This window comes from Neomonachus schauinslandi, chromosome 12 (assembly GCF_002201575.2).
Source record: "Neomonachus schauinslandi chromosome 12, ASM220157v2, whole genome shotgun sequence".
Lineage (NCBI taxonomy): Eukaryota > Metazoa > Chordata > Mammalia > Carnivora > Phocidae > Neomonachus > Neomonachus schauinslandi.
This window is the reverse complement of record NC_058414.1, coordinates 100,809,558-100,827,584: the sequence shown is the minus strand read 5'-3', so window position 1 is coordinate 100,827,584 and position 18,027 is coordinate 100,809,558. Positions and strand designations below refer to the sequence as shown.

General features: G+C 45.5%; 2 protein-coding genes across 2 annotated transcripts; both read right to left on the bottom strand.

Annotated features, from left to right (window-relative positions):
* Positions 1 to 3,427: 3,427 nt before the first annotated feature.
* LOC110582774 (dynein light chain 1, cytoplasmic-like) lies at positions 3,428 to 5,787 on the bottom strand. The gene is made up of 2 exons (XM_021692796.1): positions 5,703 to 5,787; positions 3,428 to 3,699 (listed from the first exon to the last, which is right to left on the bottom strand). Exons 1-2 carry the CDS (start codon positions 5,785 to 5,787, stop codon positions 3,428 to 3,430), a joined length of 357 nt encoding a protein of 118 aa, XP_021548471.1.
* A 2,656-nt stretch (positions 5,788 to 8,443) lies between these two features.
* On the bottom strand, positions 8,444 to 10,105 carry CCT8L2 (chaperonin containing TCP1 subunit 8 like 2). The gene has a single exon (XM_021692797.1). It carries the CDS (start codon positions 10,103 to 10,105, stop codon positions 8,444 to 8,446), a length of 1,662 nt encoding a protein of 553 aa, XP_021548472.1.
* Positions 10,106 to 18,027: the final 7,922 nt, after the last annotated feature.

Here is an 18,027-nt window from a genome sequence, read left to right as displayed (position 1 = left end):
GATCATGGTTTGAGCTGAAGGCAGACACCCAACCGACTGAGCCACCGAGGCACCCCAAGACTTTAAATTTCAATAAAGAACTCCTACAACTCAATAGCCCCCCAGAAAATCAGAATAAAAAATAAGTCTGAATAGACATTTCTCTGAAGAAGACATACAAATGGCCAACAGACACATAAAAAGATGCTCAACATCACTCATCGTCAGGGAAATGCAAATCAAAACCGCAGTGAGTTTTCACCTCACCTGTCAGAATGACTGTGATCAAAAAGACAATTACAAGTGTTGGCGAGGATGTGGAAGAGAAAAAGAGAACCCTTGTGCACTGTTGGTGAGAATGCACATTGGCGCAGCCACTATAGGAAACACTGTGGAGGTTCCTCAAAAAATTTAAAATAGGGGCGCCTGGGTGGCTCAGTTGTTAAGTGTCTGCCTTCGGCTCAGGTCATGGTCCCAGGGTCCTGGGATCAAGCCCCACATCGGGCTCCCTGCTTGGCAGGAAGCCTGCTTCTCCCTCTCCCACTCCCCCTGCTTGTGTTTCTTCTCTCATGGTTTCTCTCTCTGTCAAATAAATAAATAAAATCTTTTAAAAAAAAATTAAAAATAGAACTACCATCTGATCCAGCAATTCAGCTTCTGGGTATTTATGCAAAGAACATGAAATCACTATCTCAAAAAGCTATCTATACCCCCATGTTCACTGCAGCATTGTTTATAATAGCCAAGATACAAAAACAACTTAAGGCCATTGATGGATGAGTGGATAAAGAAAATGTAATAATATATATAGTTATGAATATAAACATATAGAATGGGATATTATTCAGTCAAAAAAAAAAGGAAATTCTACCTTTGCAGCAACATTGATGGATATACCTTGAGAACATTACGCTAAGTGAAGTCAGATAGACAAATACTGTATGATCTCACTTGTGGAATCTTAAAAACAAAACAAAAAAACTCATACATAGAACAGATTGGTGGTTGTCAGAGAATGGCAGGGGATAAAGGGGTGGGTGAAATGGGTGAAGTTGGTTAAAAGGTACAAACTTCCATTTATAAATAACTCCTGGGGATGTCATGTACAGTATGGTGACTACAGTTAGTAATACTGTGCTATGTTTTCGAAAGTTGCTAAGGGAGGAGTGCCTGGGTGGCTCAGTCAGTTAAGCGTCCAGCTCGATTTTGGCTCAGGTCATGATCTCAGGGTGGTGAGATTGAGCCCTGTGTTGGGCTTCTTTCTGGGTCTGGAGCCTGCTTAAGATTCTCTCTCCTTCTACCCCTCCCCTCCACACTTTCTCCCTTAAAAAAAAAAAAAAAATTGCTAAGGGAGTAGATCTAGTTCTAGTCATAAGTCCTAAGAAAAAAAATTGTAACTGTGAGGTGATGGATGTTAACTTATTAGGGTAAACATTTCTTTTTTTTTTTTTTTTAAAGATTTTATTTATTTATTTGAGAGAGAGAATGAGATAGAGAGCACGAGAGGGGGGAGGGTCAGAGAGAGAGGCAGACTCCCTGCTGAGCAGGGAGCCCGACGTGGGACTCGATCCCGGGACTCCAGGATCATGACCTGAGCCGAAGGCAGTCGCTTAACCCACTGAGCCACCCAGGCACCCAGGGTGAACATTTCTACCATACATAGATAGATATAGATTTGTAATATTATGTTGTATACCTAAAATGAATACAACGTTATATGTCAAATACATCTCCATTTAAAAAAAAAATTTAAATTTTTTTACTAAGCCTGGGTGGCTTAGTCAGTTAAGCATCTGCCTTTGGCTCAGGTCATGATCCCAGGGTCCTGGGGGATCGAGTTCCCCATTGGGCTCCTTGCTCAGTGGAGAACCTGCTTCTCCCTCTGCCTGCTGCGCCCCCTGCTTGTGATATCTGTCTCTCTCTGACAAATAAATAAAATCTTTTAAAAAATTAAATTCCAATAAATCTGATTATATTTTGAAATGTTTTCTATTTAGTTTCAGGAATTAAGGCATGTGCAGATTCTTCTCAAAATCTAATGTAAAAAACATCACAAGCAACTTTGGAAACTATTTTTCTCATGAAACAATATTGCAATAGATTATTATACCTTTTGTAAACAAATCACATTAATAAAATTGAAACAGGTTTTTTATCAAAACAAATGCAGGAATGGGGGCGCCTGGGTGATTCAGTCAGTTGAACGCTAGACTCTTGGTTTCAGCTCAGGTCATGATCTCATGGTTGTGAGATCAAGTCCTGCGAAGGGCTCCGTGTTCATTGTGGAATCGACTGGTAATTCTCTCCCTCTCCCCCTCACCCCTGTTCACTTGCTCACTCTCTCAAATAAATAAATAATAAAATCTTTTTAAAAATGTAGTAATGAAATGTGAACCATGTAATATTTTGCATCTATGCAGGAAAGACTGAGATTGGCTGACAGATCTCATCTTTTCTGGAGGGGAAAACTTGTCCAGAGCTTGGTTGCCTCCCAAGAGAGTAAGCTCCGGTAAGCACCCAGAGTAGGGGCCTCTGCAAAGATGGGGTTCTGAAGTCTGGACATAGGAGTCAGAATACACAGGTATTAAGATGTTTAAAAAGATTAACGACAGTCTGGATATGAAAACATCTTTTTTTTTTTTTTTTAAGATTTTATTTATTTGTCTGAGAGAGAGAGCGCACAAGCAGGGGGAGTGGCAGAGGGAGAGGGAGAAGCAGACTCCCCGCTGAGCCGGGAGCCCAATGGAGGACTCGATCCCAGGACCTTGGGATCATGACCTGAGCAAAAGGCAGCCGCTTAATCGACTGAGCCACCCAGGCGCCCCTGAAAATGTTTTTCATTGTGAGTTCAGTAAAGTTTAGAAAGGCTATCTTCCCTAAACTCACTGGGATCCACTTTTCATTTCTGATGCCTTCAGTGAGTTAAAAGAAAACTTGTCAAGAGCCATTTTTTTTTCTCCAACAGATTTATTTTGAAAGGAATGGATTTTTTTTTTTTTTAAAGATTTTATTTATTTATTTGAGAGAGAGAGAATGAGAGAGAGTACATGAGAGTGGGGAGGGTCAGAGGGAGAAGCAGACTCCCTGCCGAGCAGGGAGCCCGATGCGGGACTCGATCCCGGGACTCCAGGATCATGACCTGAGCCGAAGGCAGTCGCTTAACCAACTGAGCCACCCAGGCGCCCGAAAGGAATGGATTTTGAGGAGAAGAAACATGGGGTAGAGGTATGGAATAGAAAATAAATACAAATGTAAGCTGTTTTACTAATTGTTTTATAACCACAACAAATTTGTACAGAGACTGCCCTGTACAAAACAACACAATAAAGGTTCAAAGATCGAGGTGTTCCCCTAAGCAAGGCTGAAGAATTCAGTCTCTGGTATTTGGGATTTAGGCTGCAGTCCTTGGTTTTGGATGATCACTAGGTGTGTGACATAGTCCATGCTTTTAACCAGATTTGAACAGAAGAATGGCCACTTGGCCCAGGCAGAAGTAGATGAAGTGTTTGGTTTCATGTGTCACATAACTACCGAAGTGCCTCCCCACGATGCAGTGCCAGGTGGGGTTGTACTTCTTATCAAACTCCTTTTTAATTTGGGCTGCAGTGTCCTTCTCTACGTTACATTTCTCCAACGCCTGAGTAGCACACTCCACCGAGTCCTGTCGCATCTCCGACATATCAGCGTTTTTGATCACGGCCTTTCGGTGGCACGTGGTTACTGAGGAGCAGGGGGCGGCCAAGTGCAACGGTCTCCTGGGGGAGCGGCTGGCGACACTCAGACCCGGTGGGAGCTACCCTCGCTACCGAAGCCGTGGTGCATCTGTAGAGAGCCATTTTTAAAAAAACTTGTAAAATGAATAAAACCGCATCTTGGATATGTGCCGCATTACAGAAAGATTTGCATTGTTTTGCTAACCAGCATCTAGTCTCTCTTACTTAGCTCTGCAATAACCAACATCCAGTTCCCTTGGTAATGCATGCAGGACAGTGTCTGAATTCCTTACTCAGTCTTTACATTTGTAGAGAGTTTGAATTTTCAAGCCCTGAACTCAATGTATAGGAAGCATGTCTTTCTGTAATTAAATGATTTTAATACTTCTTTTCCAGCTTGTTTTCTACCTAATGGTAGAATAATTAATCTAGTTAATTCCAGGTAAATTTAGTCCCTTCACATTTCTCCTCGGTCACTCCAGACCTCAACCATGTCAGTTCTTCATCTCCTTCTTGGGGCACAGGGAAACCTGACTGCTCTCAGATTCTCTTGCCCTTTCTTCCTGCCACCACCTACAGGCATTTTTACTCTATCCCATCGGCACATGGAACTCCCCTGGGGCTCCAGAGTTCCTGATTGGAAGCAGAGACTCTCCTCTGTTCTCAGACCCCCAAACTGTCCTGGAGATTCTATTGTCCTGTCCCTCGTTTTTCAGTCCTTGGAACCCATTGGGAGGTGAGACCCTTAACATCTTGCGAACACTTCCCTCATTCCCACCCAGCCTCATCCTCTCCCTCCCCAGTTAGGAAGGGGATCTATAGTATATGAAGGGGGGGTTGATGTTGTAGGAGAAAAGTGAGCTACTTTTGGAATCAGACATTCTGAGATCCGTGCCTACTGCAGGTTTCAACATTTTAGCCCTACAAAGACAATTTTCCCTGGCATAGTTATCTTAATCAGGTAACTGAGTATGAGGGAGATTTTTCTGTATATCACAGCAGGAAGTAGCCCATCAGTTAATTCTTAACAGTGTCATTCACAACCCTCACATTCACGGTGAAGGGTCATCAACCGTTGGTCCCTGTTCCAGAAAGGCTCAAGCAGAAATGGAAGTGGTCTGGGGGTGTGAACATGTGCAATTTACATCAGTCCAGCTGATAGGGTCCAAGCAAATCTTAAAACTAGTTTTGCTTAGGGGGCGCCTTGGTGGTGCGGTTGGTTAAGCAACCAGCTTTGGGTTTGGCTCGGATCATGATCTCGAGGTACTGGGATGGAGCCCCATGTAAGGCTCTGCACTCAGCATGGAATCTCCTTGGGATTCTCTCTCCCTCTCTCTTTGCCCCTCCCACCCGTGCATGTGCTCTCTCTCAAATAAATAAATAAATCTTAAAAAAAACCCACAAAAAACCCTAGTTCTGCTTATTTACAAATGAAATTGTCGGGTCCCTGAGCTTTCATATTCTCTTTTCTTCCCATTTAGATGTCCCAGTTTTGGTGTTTTTGGGTTTTTCTCTTTAATCTTACCTTTCTCTCTCTCTTGGCTTCTGCACTTAAGCGACCTCAGACTTGTAGGCCAAGAAGGTAGAGCTCCTGTCATAAGGGCTGTCTTCAGAAGGGAACTCTTGGGAAGAGGTTAATACAGACAAAGGAGTGAAACAAACTACTAGCAACACTTTCCTGTTGTTTTGATCTTCTTTTCGCAGTTTGGGATCAATGGCCTTTTTTTTTTTTTCTTTAGGACTCCAGTATTTTTGTAGGTTCCAATCTTGGGTCTGTGCTCTCTAGTGCCCAAATGGATGGAACATTTCTCATGACTCAGCCCCCTAGCCTCCACTGCCCCAACCTAGGCACTCATGTCTCTCATTCCCCAGGACTCAGAGTTCTCGTTTTCCTTTCCTATTTTCTCTGGGTCTTGTTTCTTTGCTGTCTGTTTGCCGGGTCAACCCAGAGTCCCATAAAACAATGTTGCTAAACTGGAAGGGATTGGGGATGGAAGAACAGACAAGTACACCAGGAGCAAGTTCCATAAGGAATGTGCGACAGGACGTGTCGTTTCTGAAATTCAGCTGCTGCTGGAGTTGAAGAGAAGCCCATCGTGGAAGAGAAATATGTAGCCAACTTTGTGGGCCTTTGGAAAACCTGAGACCCTTGATCTTGTAACCTTGGAAGCAGGATTGGATCCAGTAAAACTGAGGTCAAATGCTGGTGAACTTCTCCAAAGTCAGCAGGAGAAAAGAAACTTGTAGAGTCATATATTTTAATCCTTAAACAGAACATAAAGATATTAAGAAGATACTCTAAGCATAATCAAGCTAGAGCTAATCTGGGTCATTGCTTAAATCAGTGCTTCCCAAACTTTAATATGCACCCCATCCCTTGGGGCTCATGTTAAAGTGCAGATTCTAACATAGTAGGTCTGGGGAGTGGGGGTTAGGGCTGAGCTTCCACATTGGTGATCCGTTCCTGGTTCAGGGATCACACTTTGGGCAGCAAGAGCTCAGGAGGTGGGCTGGAGAGAAGGAGGTGTCCTCAACCGAAGCACTTTGAGCTAACAGCGAACTCCCCATTCTGCTCCTCTTCCCTAAGCCCGGTCTACCAGCTGCCCCCGTGGTCACCTTCACTGTCCTTTGATGTTTCCTTCCCTTCTAGAGCTGCTAATGCTTTTTCAGGTACAAGAAGGGGAGAGCAAGTCTGGCTCACTCAAGGAGACTGATCTGAAGGATATTTGGCAGTTCACAGAATTGAAGAGCTGACCCACCAGTCTTGGGATAGGTGGGAACCAAGGCGGTTCAGGAGCCTGAGCAGTGCGAGCTCCAGGCCCTCCCCAGCACATCCCATAAGATGCCTGAATTCTGTCTCCTCAGGCTTCAAGTCTGGGTCAGGTGTTTTTACCTTCAGAGTTCTCAGCATATGCCAGTTGAATTTGTGTCTGCTATCCCTTTCTTTGTCCCTTGTAAGACTATCCTCGATCATTTTAACTTGTATTTACATGTATACAAATGGTGTATGTGTGTGTGTGTATGTCTGTCTGTCTGTCCAGGGGCAAAGGAGATGTTAATGCTGCAATCTGATTTCTCCCTAAATAGATTATCAAAAAATCCCCCATATATCAAACTTAGGACTTTTAAAATACATGATCTTACATTGTTTGGATTACATATGTTTTGGATATATAACTAAAATGTTCTCTGTGAGCAAGAGTCGTCTTTTATATATACATATATATAAAATAAACAAGGCTTTTTGTCTGATTTAAAAAACACATTGTAAATTTTCAAAAGGCCTTTGAGACATACTTTCTTTGTAATCATAGGGGTTATATCTCTGAAAACATCACAACTGAGGAATGTAAGATTGGGGTGATAAAACAACAAATAAGAGAATGGATTTTCCTCTTCTATTTACTATGTGACTTTGGTCAATGACTTTTTTTTTGAAGCTCCTGCAACTGAGAGTTAACCAAGCTCCTTTCTTATAAGTTTGTTTTGATGACTACATAAAATGTATATAAAGTGTGTTTGAACTGCTTTAAAATATTAGCTATTTCTATCATCATCACTGTTATGGAATTTGAGACTGAGAACGATACAGAACGTGAGGGCAGGGGGGAATATGAAAGCAGTTATATTCACTAAAATATAACAATGGAGACAAAACAAGGAAAGACACATCAAGGATGTTTTATATATCTTAAATGAGAAATAATGAGTATGGCTCTGTACATTTCCATTTCCCATCTTTTGTTCACTAACAGCTTTTCAGGATTTCACTTCTTCCAAGTTTTAAAGGAACCTTTGTACATTTGTTTCGCTTTGTTGAAGCTAATATGCCCACTGTAAGACATTTGTTTCTCGAGTCTGGTTCTCTTGCCAGATACTTAAAGCATTTTTTCTTTTTTCTTTTTTAAGGATTGTAAGAGATTGCAGCTTCCCATCGCCTAGATGCTGTCCCTAGGTTCTGTTCTTTTCCCAGAGGCAGAATAACTTGGATGATTCAAGTGGAAAAGGCTTTGGGTAATAAGGTGCTGCTTTGCTCCCAGCTCTACTCGAACTCCCTCTTCAGTGCCCAGGGGCATCCACCCCTAATCGTAGCCCTACCGGGGATACCCTGGTGCCAGGTGCTCCCCAGTTCTCCTTCCTTACACAACAACCTTAGTGCACTTCTAAGGTGTGTGTTATTTCGTTATCCATGCCAAGAATTTATTTTATTTCTGCCTGCCGGATCATTTTCCCTTCGCCTCTTTCTCCTCCTTCTTTTCTCCTCCTTCTCTGCCTTAAAGTAACATTCCCTTCTTTTCCCAAATAATCACAACAGGAATGTGCAGCCACTCCTGTGAGCTGGAACTGACGTTCTCAGATTGCTAGCGTGACATCTAGACAGAAATTCCCATTTATTAGGATATCGTGTGGGGATAACTCAAGCAGTTGGAAAGAGATTCCTGTACTTTTTTTTTTTTCATCCCCAAAGCCCAGGTACTCAATTTAAAAATCTTTAATAGAATTGAATCCTGCTCTTATTGGAGGAAAGGAACAGAATATGATGGAGAGAAACAGGAAATGAAAAAAGTTAAGAATCTGAAACGAGATAAATCAGTGAAAAGGACTTTTATCTTGTGATCCTTTCTGCTATTCTTATCTAAAGAAACTGAGTCTGGACAGTACCAAACATGGAGGGAATAAACCCGGCAAACATTCTTTTTTGGGGGGGGGGATTTTGCCTTCCTTGGCAATCCCCATTTTACTGAGGATGTTCAAGGAGTTGATTTCTTCACAGGAGATGGGTGTTCCCTTGCCTTCTTAGGAAGAGGTTTCAGGTCCTGTTGACTCATGGGACTTTTCTTGGCCACTATGATTTCATCTACACTCACGAGCTGGAGAACCACATCAGCTACCACTCCAAGTCCTTGGGCTTTGGCTGCTAGGGTGTCCCACACCTCTTCCTCGGCCACATTTATTATCCCCTCAGCCCCCACGCCTACCAGGAAGTTCCCAGCTTGGTGGGCACCGCTCATCTCTGCCATGACCTCTGAGACCACCAAGCCTGCATTCTCTGCAAGGGTTTCGGGAAGAGACTGAAGGGCCTGTGCAAATGCTAGGAAGGCTGGGCCATTGGGCCCTTCCAATTTGCTTCCTTTTTCTGAGAGTATTTTTGCCAGAGCCATCTCTGTGGCCCCCGCTCCGGGGAGCAGTCTGGGATCCTGACACAACTGGAAATAGGCATCAATGCCATGGTAGACAGCCTGCTCTGCACCCTTTAGCCCCTCAGCGGTGGCCCCCCTGAGGACCAAGGTGAGGGCAGGGGCACCTGAACATTCCCATTCAAATACTACAGTCGAACCTTCCCCCAGCTCCTGCAGGTATACCCTCTGGCACTTTCCTGGCTTCAGGGGAGGAAGCAGATATGGCATCAAAGGTGTGCCCAATACCTCACTCAAGCGGACCATGTCCCTCTGGCACCTAGCTTGAATCACCATGATGCCGTACTTATCAGCCTGCGTCAGTGTATTCTCATCGATGTCCCCCCTTACCACCACCACATTAATACCTGCAGCTACCAGTTGGGTTACTTGCTTTTCTATCAACTGTTCATTTCCTTTCCTGAATTTAGTTAGGTCGTCAGGACTAGAGAGACGGGCCGTTGCCGGAGCATTTGGGCTGGCAGGACCAAAGGCGCAGACAAAGAGAGCCACCCTGGCGCCGGTCAGCACCGTGATCACCTGCCCGCAGGGGTTCGCACACAGGGCCAGCCCCGGGAGCAGGCACGAGTCCTCCAGCCTCCCCCCTCGCAGGGTGCACACCCCCACGCGCTCGCGGCGGAAGCTGCCGTCCAGCTCCTTGGTGGCCCAGCACGCGTGGGCCACCAGCTTGGTCAAGTTGTCCATCTGGGATGCGGTGTGGGTGTTCATCACCGAATAGAGGGCCCAAAAGGGATCTTGCAGAGGCCCCAGGGAGCGGACGGACAGGGAGGGCAGCAGGGCCAGGGTCTCCGCGGCCGCCGCAGCGTAGGCCTGGCGCAGCTGCGAGCGGGGCAGGCCGGCGCGCAGCAGGTGCTCGGCCTGCTGGAGCAGGGCTTCCGCCAGCAGCACCACGAAGGCCGCGCCGTCGCCGCAGCTCTCCGCCTGCGTGTGGGCTGCTTCGCGCAGGAGCCGCGCGGCGGGGTGCTCCAGCTCCAGGGCCCGGAGGATGGCCGCGGCGTAGCCCGTGAGCACGGTGGTTCCTCTGGCGGTGACCAGGAGCTTCTGCCGGCCGTGGGGGCCGTAGCAAGGCCGGATGACTCTGGCCAAGGTCTGCGCCGCGGGCACGCTGCTGAGCAGGTGCCTCTCTTGCGCTCCCGGGCTCCTCGGGCGCCGCCTCCGCCCGGGCGCCAGCCGCTCAGGCAGCTGCGGCGGCGCCGAGGTGGCTCTGCGGGCCATCGCCGGCCGAGGCGCTCTGGGGGCCGGGGCGGGGGCGCCTTCGCAGCGGATTTTTGACGCTTCTCAAGGGCTCGGTGGGAAAAGGAGCCGAATGTCGCTCCCCCTCCCCTCTGGGATCTAGAGAAATGGGCGCTCCAGGATCGGGTGCAGGGACGATCTGCTGAGAGCTCAGCGCTCAACCACTCCCCCAGATTGAGCTGAAAGGAACGGGGCTCTTGGGGCCTCTGAAGCTCGGGGAGCTGAAACAGACCTGACCGTGTTGAAGTCACAGAGCGGCACATGGAACCAGGGGACAGAGAATGAGGTCACAGAAGGATGCTTAGAGGGGCGCCTGGGTGGCTCAGTCGTTAAGCGTCTGCCTTCGGCTCAGGTCATGATCCCAGGGTCCTGGGATCGAGCCCCGCATCGGGCTCCCTGCTCGACGGGAAGCCTGCTTCTCCCTCTCCTACTTCCCCTGCTTCTGTTCCCTCTCTCGCTGTGTCTCTCTCTGTCAAATAAATAAATAAAAATCTTAAAAAAAAAAAAAAAAGGATGCTTAGAGTTTGGGAGGCCCTGCGGGCAGGCACAAATCAGGCCCGGGCATCTGGCGGAGGAGGGACACACGTCTGCGCTGGGCCCCAGAGTTTCATTTAAACTTTGGAGACAGTGGAGAGGAAATCAAGTGAAAACACCCACCCACTTCAAATTCCTGACCAAGCTGTGGCGCCTGTGATGTGTGTTGAAGTTTTTGAGTGGGAAGGAGGGTTTTGTTTTACTTTCTTGTGAGGGACTATGTACTACTAGCTAGGTTGTGTTATCTATCCTCTTTGGCCACCTTTTCCGTTGGTGCTGTTCATCAGGTTCTTTACGGTGTTTATTGGTCTGTTTGTCTTTCGGGTTGCAGGTGTGTGATGCTCCTCCTTCCAATGACGACGATGTCACTGAGCTGGCAAAGGCAGGTCAAGACAAGGGAGGGGAAGATGCTGAGTGCCCACAGAAAAAACGAATAGAAATGTTTCAGCTGAGTGCAAGTGAGTAGCCTCCCAGTGGTGAGAAAGGTAGAAAACCACAGGGAATGAATTTAGGCCCCCCCAGTCTTACCCTCAACTCCCAGAATTTCAGTTCTTTCCTTCCAGTAGCCCTCCTTCCCTCGCTCTCTCACTCCCTCCTTTCCTCAAATACAGCCTACTGGGGTAAGGATTGCTCCTTTTTTAGTTTAATAAATCTTTATTGAGCACCCACTATGTTCAATGGAATGAGGAATACAAAGGGACAGGAACATGGACACCAGGGAGGGGAAGAGATTTGCACCCCATGAATACAACTTCTGCAGGCATTAGGCAGAGCACCAGCTGGAAGGGACGAAGATTATGATTATTAAGAGTAGGGGAAAGAGGGGCGCCTGGGTGGTTCAGTCGTTAAGCGTCTGCCTTTCCCTCAGGTCATGATCCCAGGCTCCTGGGATCGAGCCCCGCATCAGGCTCCCTGCTCCACCGGAAGCCCGCTTCTCCCTCTCACACTCTCCTTGCTTGTGTTCCCTCTCTCGCTGTCTCTCTCTCTGTCAAATAAATAAATAAAATCTTAAAAAAAAAAAAAGAGTAGGGGAAAGACCAAGCAATACCATTCATTTTCATTTGGAAAAACCCTTTTTACTTTGTTTAATAGCAGCTGTCCCCGAGGGTGGGGGAGAACTCTGAACGTGATTATACCAGTCAGGAGTCATGATTGTATGGTGGGCATCGTTACAATATTTCCACAGACAAGATGATGGCAAGAAAGAAAAGTAAAAAAAAAAAAAAAAAAAATCTGTGCGAGTGAAATATAATTAAGGCTGAAATAGAGATAATTTTGGAGAAACAAACTTTTTCTTTGAAAAACAACTTGATTGCTTTTGTAAAAATAATAGCTATTCATTATAAAAGTTAAAAAGAAAAATACAAAGAAAGCCAGTGTCATTTGGAATTCCAGCTCAGAGATAATCATTGTTTGCGTTTTGATGAACATTGTTACCTTGCACATATATTCATAAGTAGATTGTCATGGATTTCTACAGTTTTCCATAAGTGGATTGTATGATAATTATTACATAAGTTATTCTGTAATCATTTCCCCCCTCAACATTATGGTGAAGCGGAGAAATATTTCTAAGGAGGTATTATGCTGTCTGAAGACTGTGGACAACTATTTTGACTTTTTTTTGATTTTGGAGAATTCTTTAGAAACAGGTGTGAACCTCCATGCCCCGGCTTCTGGAAGCCAATAACCCTGAGAAGAGTGTCATATAATAAATGTTGGGCATAGGGGCAAAGATGACTAGCGGGTTTCTTTATAGAAATGTGAAATGTACACAAAATGTAGCAAAGTATGCATGTTTACATTGTTTATAAAGATACAATTTTTATTTAATTTATTTTTATTGTTATGTTAATCACCATACAATTTCTTTTTTAAAAATAAACACTCCTGGTGTATGGGGTGGGGGTATAAACACTCATGTAAAGGATATCTTAGCTCTTTCTCTTACACTTCACATATATTTTCCCTTTTATATCACTTATTCCACAACTATTTATTGAGTTGCTGCTAAGTCATAGAGATAAAAGATGAGTAAGGCAGACAATGGCAGTCATCTCTACAAGGCATCTGGTGGAATACATTCCTGACCATGAGAGCTGTGATGGGGAAAGCAGGGGTGTTGTAGAAGCATGGGGGGGCGCACATAGTCACTGCTATGGGGACAGCGGTGGTCAGGGATGGAAGTGAGGTCTAAAGAAGCAGGGATTGGCCATGTGAGAAGGGAAGGGAGTTGGGACAGCCCAATAAAGTTTGTAGACCATCGAAGGTAGTTCTGAAGGCTGGAGCTCACTGTGAGGAGGAAGGGGGGCAGGAAGGGGGGACGGACACTTTGGCTGTGGGGGTGGCAGGCTTAGGGGGCCATGCCAAGGAATTTAGACTTCAACGTGAAGAGTGACGGGTAGGACTCTTGAGTTCCATTTCCATTGTAAAGGTACATAATTTTATGTTGTGGTATCTTCGTCCATTTCACCTCACAGCACAGGGGAAAGTGAGGATCTGATCATTGTCTTTGATTCTGAAAACAGGCCCCAAACAGTATATTTTGGACGAAAATTTTTTGCCCTACCTTTACATAGATCAAACTAACCAAGGAACTACTATCGCAATTTTACTTATTACTTATTACTATGTGGACACTGTCATTGTTAAATTCACTTTAATTTTATTTATCCTACAGATAAATTGATTAGGTGTAAAATAAATGTGAATACCTTTTTTTTTTTTTAAAGATTTTATTTGACAGAGAGAGAGAGAGAGACAACACAAGCAGGGGGAGTGGGAGAGGGAGAAGCAGGCCTCCGGCCAAGCAGGGAACCCGATGCGGGGCTCGATCCCAGGACCCCGGGATCATGACCCGAGCCGAAGGCAGACGCTTAACGACTGAGCCACCCAGGCGCCCCTAAATGTGAATATCTTGTGCCCAGAAAACATTGCATGCAGTTAACCCATTATATACACTTTTTCTAACAATAGAAACTTTTATCTGCTAAGATGGGTAGGCACCAATATAAGCTGTTTGGTAGCTAAATTGGGTTGAATATTGTCCCCCCAACATACACATCCTTCCCCAAACCTCAGAATGTGACCTTATTTGGAAATAAGATCGTTGCAGATGCAATTAATTAAGATGAGGTCATACTGTAGTAGGGTGGATTCTTATTCCAATATGACTGGTGTCCTTACAAGAAGAGAAGATACACATACACAGAGAACATCATGTGAGGGCACAGAGGGAAAATGGCCATTGGAGTGATGCATCTGCAGCCAAGGTCACCAAGGATTGTGGGCAACTACTAGAAGCGGAGAGGCATAGAACAAATTCTTCCTTAGAGCCTACCACAAGGAACCAGTCCTGCCAACACCTTGATTTTGGACTTTTTTTTTTTTTAAGATTTTATTTATTTATTTGACAGAGAGAGACACAGTGAGAGAAGGAACACAAGCAGGGGGAGTGGGAGAGGGAGAAGCAGACCTCCCGAGGAGCAGGGAGCCCAATGCGGGGCTTGATCCCAGAACGCTGGGATTATGACCTGAGCTGAAGGCAGACGCTTAACGACTGAGCCACCCAGGTGCCCCTGATTTTGGATTTCTAGCTACCAGAACTGTGAGAGAATAAATTTCTGTTGTTTTAAGCCCCTAGCTTGTGGTAGTTTGTTGCAGCAGCCCTGGGAAACTAATGTAATAGTAATCTTGTATTATCAATAAAGGAGAGGAACCTAAGAGTGTGTGGGGGGAGGTGGGGGGGCTGGGGAGGCTGGGGTAGGTTTCTAGTTTATAACACTGGCTGGCAGAATGTTTTTATATCCCTCTTCTAAATAGACATAATTGTCTGCTGACTTCTCCACCTCTGCCCTTCCCCTCATATCCCCAGATGCATTTCTATTAAAACTATGGTCTTGTACACAATGGATGTAAATATTTAATCTTTCTATTTGTGTGTTTTCCCATGTTTATTTTTCAGTTGCCTGCTTGCCCTTTTTGTGTTTATCTTGCTAAGTAGTTCCAGGCTTAAAACATAGACCCCTAGAGGGCAAGATTCCTATCTATATGAAATGTGCTGCAGACCATCTACTTAGGCCTCACACTCATACACAAATTTTTTTCAAAGGTGAATGTTCTGTTTAATTACTTCTCAGTTTCTTCCTTTAATTTTTCTGTCCAGCAGGTACATGGTATGCATTACTGAAATAACTCATGTAACGCAATAAGAATTTTCAAAGCTAAAAACACACTGTGGACTAAATATGAACTAATTTTAAATGACATTCTTTTAAAATTTTATTTTTTTATTTTTTAAGCAATCTCTACACCCAACATGGGGCTCAAACTCACAACCCTGAGATCAAGAGTTATATGCTCTACTGATTGAGCCAGCCAGGTGCCCCTGAAATTCTTTTAAAAACCCTTTTTCACTGAAAAAGGACAAAAATTGATAGCCTATGACAGCAACTTTTTGAAGTGTAACTTTAACAGTAAAAATATGAACATAAAGATCAGAAGATCTAGAATTTAAGTTTTCAGTGGTCCTCTATAACTGTAAAAGTTTCGTTCCTAAAAAACACTCAGGAGTTTAAGACTTTACAGGAAAACAAAACAAAACAAGACAATTGCTAGTGAACCTATGGGAGAGACTTATATTTTACATTCACTAAAACAAAGCAAAACAGACAAACTCTAAATAAAGACCGTATCAATGACATTTATAGGCCTCCAATTAGTAAGAATGGGTATTGTACTGTGAATTTTTATTTATCATCACTTTTTTGCTAGACACTTTGAGGTTCGTATTTTGCTTAGTTCTATGAGATGTTGCTTTTTCGTGTAGATAACAATCCTCACCCCCAAACCACATTCTAAATATTTAATATATATTTATTATACTGCATGTGCTCTGAAAGATTCAAACATTATAGAAAAATGTAATATAGAAAGTGAAAGTCCCTTGTAATCCAACCCTTCAGAGATAGGTTGCTGTTAACATTTTGGTGCATATCTACCATGTTTTAAAAATGCCTACATGTGTACTTATTAAAAAGTAGATTTAAAAAAAAATTTTTTTTCTTTTTGCATTTGGTGCTTCCAGACACTCTTGCCTTTCTGATTTTATAATTTTGAGTAACCTCAGCTACATGACTCCTGGATTTTTGCCATTGTGGTCTCAGAGCTACAAAATTTGGATCATGGACATGGAAAAACCTTTGAAGACCTTTATGTTAAACAGGTATTCTTTGAATCCTTCCTTTGCATCCTGAGTTATATTTTATTTGCTCTGCCCATGATAACTTTAGTCCGACAAGGCTGCTATCCTATTTAAACAGATCCCAACTGCTTGTCTGCTCACAGTAGCTGAAGGAATGGAGATTTAAGGCTGGGCTTACTATCCTTCACCATCTTTTCTTTCCAGAAGCATCACTGCACAAACCTCTATTTTTTACCCTTTCATCCATTCTACCCACTTTTCTGTTCTCAGTCCCTAGTTGTTTCCTTTTAAAACTTCTCTCCAGCAGGAGTGACTTGCAATTTGCCCATACTGACACTTAAATTCTCCCAAGTGCTGAAGAAGTATACTGAAATAAATTATCCTGATATTTAATTTTGTGCATGTGAAACTCAGAGTTGGAAATGACTGCTCTAATTTCAGTAATGAACTCAGATAAACATTTGGATCAGTAATCTGATGTTTGAAAGTGTAATGTGCAGAAAAAAATGAAAAATGTTAAAGAGTAATGAAAAAACTTTAAATATACCGCTTTATAAATTTATCATTAGGTATATACATGTTGTATTTCTAATAGACACTTAATTTTTAGTTTGCATTTACCAAGTCAGCTTCTCCCCAATCTCAAAATTCCTGTGGCTGTAAATTTAGTAAACTTGAACAAGCCAGCAGGGATTAAACCCAGTAGGAATTCAAATGACTATCTTATTATGGCCTTCATTTCAGCCATTTCAAAGAGCTGCATTTAGTCAGAAAAGACTCTGGAAATCTGTGTATACTTTGCCCAAATAGGAAACACAATTCAAAGTTTATGTTCTGGCTATTGGAAAAAATGGAAGGTGAACCACCTAGCTGGGAAACCAGAATATACAGCATGAGCCTCGCACTGTGTCGTGAAAATGGAGAGGAGCCATAATCAGAAGGTGCGCAGTGTGTCCGGCCTGGAGGGCATGCTCCTTACATGAGAATTTATCCGAGTGCTTTTGCAGATGCTGATAGGTCTTAATATTCTCCCCCAGTTCACACACGCTGATCAGTAGTGAATGGAAAGCACGGAAGAGTCACCTCCCCATCAGAATAAAAAGTCCAGAAGTCCACATGTATGACTGTCCTTCCGGAGAAAGTGCCCATTTCCCATTCTAGCCCCATTTTTCCTTTACCATTTTAACGTATCGTGGGGTGGCTCAGAAATACTTGAATTTCTGGGCATCCCAACACACTGCCCGTCAAAATCAAGTTGGGGGCTTTTTTGGTGTGTTGTGTCTTTCGGCGTTTTGTTCCTCAAAATGTCACCATTCTTTTTGTCTGACAGCTCTATAAGCCCTTCCTGGCCCATTTTTTAAATGACGTTATAATAACGAAACTCTCCCTGGAATCGGATCGCAGCGAAGTCGCACCGCACTCCGCGTCCGCGAGAGCTGCTGGAGCGCCCGCGGCCTCGGTCCCTCCGGCCGCAGGACCGGTGGGCGCGCGGGGGCGGCGCGGCGGCGCCCGGGGTGGGGGGGGGCCCCGAGAGGGCTCCGCGGCGGCCGGCTCGCGGGCAGCCCGGGCACAGTCGGAGCGCCGCCGCGGCCCTCCTCTTCCCCCGGCGCGCGCCGCGCATTCCCTGGACCCCGATCCCGGATCGCCGTATCCGCAGCTTGGCGCTCTCCGCAGCCGGAGCCGGAGCCGGAGCCGGAGCCGGAGCCGGAGCCGGAGCCGGAGTCGCGGCGCAGCCCCGGCGGCCGCGTCAGAGAAGGGGAGGGAAAGGGAGGGGGGAGGCGGGCGGAGGGAGCGGGGGCGGGGGAGGGGCGGTGAGGTCAGCGGCGGCGGCGGCGCGTCCGCGGGCGGCGCATGCGCGGAGCGAGCCCTGTGAGTGGCAGCGGCGGCGCGCGGGGGGCGGTGGGGCCGAGGAGTGGGGGTGGGGGAGGGGGAGGGGGCGTCGCGGCGGCCGTGTGTGGGCGAGACGGCGGCGAGTTTGAGAGGTCTGTGGTGCGGGGCGCCCGGGGGAGACCCGGCGCGGCCCTCGCGCGACGGCCACCGTCGTGTGTGTGTGTCTGTGTGTGGTACACGCACACCCGCAAAACTTCCTCCTCCCCGGCCCGGGAGGGCGGGCGCGGGCGCTGAGGGGCCGGCGCTCGCGCAGCCCGGAACCCACAACAACAACTGG